At 35.3% G+C, this 8,989-nt stretch overlaps 1 protein-coding gene across 1 annotated transcript; it reads left to right on the forward strand.

The window, feature by feature from the left end:
* Positions 1-7,546: 7,546 nt before the first annotated feature.
* LOC114096505 (actin-related protein T1) lies at positions 7,547-8,680 on the forward strand. Its single transcript, XM_027940026.1, has one exon. It carries the CDS (start codon positions 7,547-7,549, stop codon positions 8,678-8,680), a length of 1,134 nt encoding a protein of 377 aa, XP_027795827.1.
* Positions 8,681-8,989: the final 309 nt, after the last annotated feature.

An 8,989-nucleotide genomic window follows, 5' to 3' on the forward strand; every position in this document is an offset into this window, starting at 1 on the left:
TCAATAGACATCTTTGCATCCTTTGAGAAAGTTTTAATCCTAGCAAAGATTGCATAATCAAAAAAAAAGCCAAATTTTTAAATGAAAATTGTCTGGTGTATTAGTAATATAAATTATTATAATGAAAGAGAAGAAAATTGAAGCATCTCTTTTGTAGGTTGAAACGTTGCAGGCATGCCAAATAATTCTGAAATCCAGTTACAAGACAATGTCACTAGATGATAGCTTTCAGCAGATGGATACCAGCATATGTGCACTACTGAATATGATTAATTGAATGACCCAGGATTAGGTTTCTTAGAAAAACAACCAAAAATGAGAGAAAAGGAAGATATGTTAAATCTTTTGTCCTGCCAAATTAAAAGCTTTCAAATTTTCTTTGAGCATTGTTTATTGATTATATGCAAATAACACATCAAGGATAAAATGACTATTATAATTTGTTGCAAATGGTTTAGTATCTATTTAAATTAAATTTTTTTTTTAAAAAATGTACTTTTTAGTCCTCTTAATTGAAAAAAACCCTGTTATTTTTGTTATCCATTGCCGCAGTCTGGCTGCAGCAAAATAACCGGGGGGTAACGAACAACTTGTGTATGTTGATACAGCAGGAGTGGAAGCCGTTTATTGTAGGATAAGAGCAGTATTTATACATTCCACACAACTTATCTAATTAACATAAAATAGATACAGCAGTCAACCAATAAGGAATCTCCACACTTAATGGCTCACTGGCGTAACTTCACAAACCACTCCCTCTGGCATTTTGCCAGGCGCCATCCAGACTTGTTTACAGATTCTAACAATCCATATAGATGTTTAAAGACTGTCATCTCAAGAACAAATAAAATGGACATAATTATTTTATTCACAGAGAAATTATAATATTTATCATCAGATTTATCTTTACATCTTTTAGAAAGAAGAGGATAAATACTCTCCATCCCACCCCCCAGAATCATACCAGTATAATATGATAGTATTTAACTACATTAATTAATAAAGAAAATCCTGATAAAGATGGCTAATTTAAATATCTGGTAAATTTGTATGAGACTGCCTTATAGCTACCCAGGGAATCTCTATATCCTCATGAATATTAAAATGGGAATAAAGGCTTTCTTATTCCAACTACTTTCCTCAAAAACACAGACAGAAAATCATTAATTAGAAGAAAAGTTCATTTATACTCATTGTCAAAACCTAAAAATGCATGTCATTATTTAGGTAATGCTACTTTTGCATAACTAATTATAAGCCAAATACTGGAAAAACAAAACTTACTTTTAAGTTATAAAATCATAATTTTGTATACAAATTTTACACATTTACTTCTTTGCATTTATACCTTTCACACAATATCTAATTTTTGCTATTTTATACATTTAATAACTGATTAAGCAAATATTCACTGTTAAAGTTGTAGTAGCTAGTGAAAATACATTCTGCTCTTACACTTTAATCATACAAAGTAAAATAATACAAGCTCTACTACAAGCAGTCTGTATCAAAAAGTCAAAATACACATTTATATTATGTCAAACCAAACACAAATATTTCTGTGGAAGTGTATGTTCCTTTTTATTACTGTATGAATTTCAGATATCAAAGCATGATAAAAGGTGTTTGCAAAGGCCAGGAGCAGTGGCACATACCTGTAATATCATAGCTTAGGAGGCTAAGGCAGGAGAATCAAAAGCTCAAGCCAGCCTCAGCAATGTAGAGAGACCTTGTCTGAAAATAAAAAATAAAAAGTGCTGGCAATGTGGCTCAGTGATTAAGTGCCCCTTAGATCAATCCCTGGTTCAAAAAGAAAAAGAAAAAAGAAAGAAAGGAAGATGTTTACAAGATAGACATAAAATATCACAAAGCCAGGCACAGTGGCACACACCTGTAATCACAGTGGCTCAGGAGGCTGAGTCAGGAGGTTCACTAGTTCAAAGCCATCCTCAGCAATGGGAGGTGCTAAGCAACTCAGTCAGACCCTGTCTCTAAATAAAATACAAAATAGGGCTGGGGATGTGCCTCAGGGGTTGAGTGCCCCTGAGTTCAATTGTTGGTACCAATAAAATAAAATAAATTCACAAAACTGAAGGTACAAGTTTATTCAAGCACAGAACTGAAATCACTTATAATTCAGGCAGATATAAATGAAGAATGGAGTACTACCTTTGTATGCTATCTTTCTGTTATGAATCACCCAAAATAAATAAAATATGACTCTTTAATATGATAGAAACCAATTTATTAAGTACCAGTTTTATGCTAAACACTGTATAAGATACCATTTAGTAGGTACTTATCATGATAGTTTTATTTCAAATAGAAGTTTTTCAACTTAGCAATAAAACACCTACTTTTTGAGATTTCCTCAGGTATCTCTTCTAACAAATTCATGTCTTGGAATAAAAGTCAGTATGTGCTACAGAAATGCACTTGACAGTATGATTTGCATGAGCAGATGTGGAAAGTTTTGAGTAACAATTATAAACCATTTTACAATTTCAAGTTCATAAGTAAAAAACCTAAAGTCTATGCAAACAGATAAGAGAAAACTTTCTTTTTCTGAAATCTGCACAAAAATGTCAATATCATATATGTTTGAGTGCCTGAATTTTATGAAGAATTTTTAATAAATATGTTAAAAGAAAATTTCACATTAAACTTTGTACAATTCCTGGATGTTCTTCGATAGAAGAAAGTATGAAAACCAGACCCCTTGAAAAAGGCAAGCCAGAGTAACAGTCACTCTAAGACAAAATATTACCTCTGATTTACCAGTTGATTCTCCGAATAATGTAACCTTCATATTATACTTTAACATCTCTAAAGGTGGTTACAAGCAATTCTAACACTAATCAATCATCCTAACTATAGTTGTTGATGGAAGTGAGGTTAGGTTAGTACAAAGTAAGGAAGAACAGCATTCTGTTGTTGGGATGATGAGTGGGTGAATAAACAGATAAAGGAAGAGTGCAGGCATGACTTTCAACAGCTATCCTGGTATATCACTGTGATGATTAATGTGATAGTGTATATATGGTATGCTTTGAGAACAGATACTATTATGTCAAAAGAAGAACTGCTCATTTGATAAGGGAATGTGACTACCAACAAAGTCTGTGAGTTTAATCCTCCCATGGACAATTGGTAGTAAGGATTATTGAATATGGCTGGAGCAACAGTAATCTAAACTTAACACATTAGAAAAATTCAAAAATTATTTCAATATGGTGAGGTTAGTCTACTAAATATTAGGTTTAGAATGCAGTGTTAGGTTGTAATGTTAAAGTTAAAACAGATAATTTCAATATATCTGATAATCACATCCACATAGGTACATGTAAAATGATAAGTGAGTATATTAACACCAACATCTAACTGCAATGTTGTGGATTCAGAAACAATATATACAAGATGTTATATCCTGATTTGGTTCATGAAATAGGATTGGTTATCTAGGACGTGCAAACAGAGGATGAAGTTCTATTATTCTCATTTATTATTATTTTGGTATATGAAAATAGGAGATGTAGGAGATAGGAGCTTCCGGTCTATTATAGTCTAATACAACCAAAATTTTTGATATAAATATTTGTCTATGGATCTTGAAAACCAACCTTACACATTTTTATGCAATTAGGATGATTCTTTAACCAAACAAAAACTACCTTAAATTTTTAATCTATCTCTGATTTCAAAAATGTACAGACTTGAATTACTGAGAATTGTTTTACTTTAAAGTGAGAAGGAAATAAAATAAGAAATAGACCATTTAATTTTCTGCACATCATGATCATAACTCTAATGAAACAGTTTTAAAATAATGTGTGGAGTGTGACCAAGATTTTGATACAAATGAAATGTTTTGATTATGATTTAAATGTGTCTACATTTAAATGTGCCGTTATATCTCTTTGCCAATAAAGCATACATACTTTATAAATTCCACAAACATTTAACTAACACCCAAAGAAACATGGAATTATCTCATAAGAATAGTACCTAGAATTTACCCACATTTGTTAAATGATATACTCCTTTAAAATATTTCATTGGCTCCAGACGATATTCTTAGATAAGCTTTGAATTATTATTCCTGTCTAAACAAAGAGTAAATAGTCAATAGAGAAAAATAATTATGTGACCCTATATGCGTCAAGGTATGCTGTACTTAATTTGATATATAAACATACAAGAAAGATTTAACCCCTATCCTGAAGGACTTTACAACCCAATAAACAGAGAGTACAATCAACCAAAATTCTGAATAAATATGAAAATATAACATAATGGTTAATTTCATTAGTTTGATAAAAAAGAGAATTGCAATAGAAAACAGTTTGGTGAAACATAACATTGACTAAATTGTTTGATTAGGCATCTCACAAAGAATATCACTCACTACATATAGATAAAATAAACAATTGATCAAGAAGTTACAATAACTATAAGTTGTAATAATTATATATAATTAAGATAATTATATACAATGTATTAATATATACATATTTAAATTTTATATGTATATATTAGTATACACATATATATGTGTGTATATATACAACAGTTACTAATAGGGCATTATGTAAAAATGTAGATGTGTAACCGACGTGATTCTGCAATCTGTATTTGGGGTAAAATTGGGAGTTCAAAACCCACTTGAATCAAATGTATGAAATATGATATGTCAAGAGCTTTGTAATGTTTTGAACAACCAATAAAAAAAATAAAAAAAAATTTAAAAAAATAAATTATTTCTCTATGCTTTTGCAATGTAAAATCAGAAAATCAAATTAAGGAAGCAATTACAATTATATAATAATTTACAAAAATTTTACTCTGAAACTGAAAATATTTTTAAAGATATTGAAATAGATCCCAAAAATGGGAAAAATCACAGGTTCATAGATTAGAGGAGTTGATAGGGTTAGGCTAGTAATACTGCCCCAGTCTAACTAGTGATTCAATGAAATTCTGATCAAAATCCCAGATGAATTATTTGTAGTTATTGACAAACTTATCTTCAAATAAAACTGCAGGGACTCTGAATGGTCAAAATGATACTGAAAAAGAGGAAAGACGACTCACACTCCTTAATTTGAAAATATATCACAGAGTAACAACAATCAATGATTGATTGAAACATGCTACAAGCATAAGAATAGACATACAGATCAATGGAATGCAATTGACAATCTAGCAAACAACCCATGTGTCTATGGTCAACTGTTTGTTTTTTTTTTTTTTTTTTTTAGAGAGAGAGTGAGAGAGAGAGAGAGAATTTTTTTAATATTTATTTTTTAGTTTTCTGTGGACACAACATCTTTATTTTATTTTTATGTGGTGCTGAGGATCGAACCCAGCACCCTGCGCATGCCAGGCGAGCGTGTTACCGCTTGAGCCACATCCCCAGCCCATGGTCAACTGTTTTTTGAAAGGGTCCTAACAACTTAATGGGAGGAAAAGTGAAATGAATTAATATATAATGATACAAAATATATATTAAAGATTATTATCTACAATTCAGAAAGAACACATAGAATTCAGTAATTAAAAAGCAGGCTTATTAAAGGAGGGCAAAGTGTCAGCATACAAATATGTGCAAAGGTATACAAATGACCAATAAGCATATGAAAAAAAAATTTAGCATCATTTGTTATCAAGGATGTAAATCAAAGCCAGAATGAGATAATACTTTAAACATATAAGAATGCCTAGAATAAAAATGAGAGATTATATTTTTTGGGAAAAATTTGTATAAGGATGAACTCACCTACAATGTAGGTGGGAATGAAAAATGTCAAAGACACTTTGGAAAGCAGGCATACAGAACTCAAATGATGAAAGATATAGTTGCTGTCATATGTCATGGCAATTCTACCTCTAGATATATGCAAAAGAGAAATGAAAACATAAGTTCATACAAAAAAATACATAATATTGCTTTTAGCATCATATTTCACAATGAACAAAAGGTGAAAACAATAAATGTCCATCAACAAATGAATATATAAATTGTATTATATCAAAACACTGGCACAATCTGGAAGGCAATATGCAGAGTGAATGATGTCAGAGATTTAAAAGCCCACATATTATATGATTCCATTTATATGAAAAAATGTGGAAAATGTAAAATTAGTGAAGACAAAAAATATTTTACTAGGACATAGGGCTCAGGAGAATATCGATTGAGAATAAAAGGGTATCTGAGATTCTTTATGAGGTAAAGAAAATATTCTAAATTTGGCATTTTTATATATGAAAATATCTGTCATCATATTAAAATCATTGTTGTAGAAATATACTATATTCACCTTAAGTAAGTGAATTTTTATGGTATGTGAATTTGACCTCAGTAAACTTGTAAAAATATATAAATTTAAGGGAAAATAAAAGAAAGAGTTTTCTGAGTTGATTATGGCAATCTATACTGAACAAGAACTTGAGTATAATGTTTAGTTGCTCCTCTTAGCAAAGAAAGGAAATTTCTATTATTTCACAAACAGCAGATCAGGAGACCACATAAGGCAGTTTTATTGGACAAGCCCATAACTTGACTGTTCCTAATTGTTCTAAAACTAAAACTGTACTTTGAGTTCTCAGACTAAACAAAAAATGAAACTTATATGTTATATACATTATCATTTTGTAGTAGTTTCCAGGGAGATAATAATATCTAATACCTCAGTTACTTCATCAGGGAGAAAGTAATAAAGCTGTGATCATACCCCACACCTGTATCACCACTCTATTATAGATACTTATTATCAGATTAAGGTTGTTATGCATCTACTCATAATTTAATTTTCATTTCTCACAGTTACATTTTCAGTATGTGGTGTCTGAGTCATATTACCTTCCTAAAGTAGATAGGCAAGTGAGTAGATACACAATTATGTCTATCTATTGTGATATGCAAGTATGTATAAATATGTATACAAATTGATATAAAATTGCAATGTGTACATATGCATATATTGATAATATACTTAAAATAATACATATGGGAACATATATGAATATATTTTTGTCTATTTTTTTTTTCTTTTTTGTTGTGGTTAATGAAAATATCCAGCAAAGCCCAAACAGGCAAGGTTGTTCGACAGGACAAGCAGCCTCAGTTTTTTCTACAGCTAGACCCCTGCTTTGGGACCTCCATCTGATCAAAGCGGTGTGTAGGCACAGTTCACCTGTTCTGCTTCACTCCTCCCCAAACAGGGAGTACTGGCAGCTCAGAGGCCCCACCCCCCATGCTGCCTGAGGACAACGGTTGCCTTGGTGACATTGTTTGGCTCCAGGTGACCATCCTTGAAACTGCCTCAGCAGGCCCTGGGTCACCAGAAGGGAGGTAACATTCATGGGTTGAGAACGGGGTGTTCTGGTGGATCGAGGACAGCCTGCTGGCTTCACCTGGGTGACAAGTTGAGAAGTCCAGCATCCTGCGGCTGTAAGACTTCGGAGGTAAGCGTGGAGTCATCTCACCAAGCCGCGGAGGTGTTCGTCCTTCAGGTTGGTGAAGTGTGGAAGACCAGGCGCAGACATGTCTAATCCACAGACATTGGACATCCCTGCAGTGGTTTTTGACAACGGCTCGGGACTCTGCAAGGTGGGCCTGTCTGGGGAGATTGGACCCCGTCAAGTCATCAACTCTGTCGTGGGGCATCCCAAATTCAACATCCCTTCAGCCAGGGCCAATCGCAAGAAGTACTTTGTGGGGGAAGAAGCCCAGTACAGGTATGATGCCTTATATCTGCACTACCCGATTGAGCGTGGACTGGTGACCAGGTGGGATGACATGGAGAAACTCTGGAAGCATCTTTTCGAGTGGGACCTGGGGGTGAAACCCAGCGAACAGCCCATCCTGCTGACAGAGCCTTCCCTGAACCCGAGAGAGACGCGCGAGAAGACTGCAGAGATCCTGTTTGAGAAATTCAGTGTGCCTGCGCTCTACCTGCTCAACCATGCGGCGGGAGCGCTGTATGCTTCGGCCTGCGTGACCGGCCTGGTGGTGGACAGTGGCGATGGGATCACTTGCACTGTCCCCGTCTTTGAGGGCTACTCCCTCCCGCACGCAGTCACCAAGCTCTATGTGGCAGGGAGGGACATCACAGAGCACCTCACGCGGCTCCTCCTTGCCCGAGGCTGTACCTTCCCTTGCATCCTCAACAAGGCCGTGGTGGATGACATCAAAGAGAAGTCCTGCTACATCTCCCTGGAGCCTGAGATAGAGCCATCCAAGAGGCGGCAGGAGGTCCTGACAGAATTCAAACTGCCCGATGGCAATGTCATCCACATGGGGGACCATCTATACCAGGTACCTGAGGTCCTCTTCGCGCCCGACCAGCTGGGCATCCATGACCCCGGGCTCTCCAAAATGGTCTGCAGCACAATCTCCAAGTGCGACGCTGACATCCAGAGCAACCTTTTTGCAGACATCGTGCTGTCTGGAGGCACCACGCTCTTCCCTGGGCTGGAGGAAAGGCTCATGAAAGAACTGGAAGAGATGGCTTTCAGGGGGACCCCCATCAAGATCACTGCTTCTCCTGACAGATGTTTCTCTGCGTGGATTGGTGCATCCATCATGACTTCTATGAGCAGTTTCAAGCAGATGTGGGTCACTTCTGAGGACTTTAAGGAATTTGGCAAATTCGTGGTTCAGAGAAAATGCTTTTGAAGAACATTGTGCGCTGCAAACACCTCAAAATGCCGGTACCAGATGCAGTACCAGCTGGTGGTGACATGGTCCCTTGGTCTTCAGTACAATGTTCAATAAACCACTTTCCCTGTAGCAGTTTCAGTTTATTCTCTGTAGCTCCAGGGTACTTGCCCATTCCACTGGTCAATGTTTATGTGGTTCTCACCCACCCACCCTGCTTTTTTGTCCTATGGATCTTTTGAGTTGCTTTCTCCGGAGAAAACCTTGGGGTTTGTGTTTGGGCTTTGGCCAGTTTCAGGGGTTCTTGTCAAATGTGCCTGACCCTCA

Source organism: Marmota flaviventris, chromosome X (assembly GCF_047511675.1).
Source record: "Marmota flaviventris isolate mMarFla1 chromosome X, mMarFla1.hap1, whole genome shotgun sequence".
Classification (NCBI taxonomy): domain Eukaryota; kingdom Metazoa; phylum Chordata; class Mammalia; order Rodentia; family Sciuridae; genus Marmota; species Marmota flaviventris.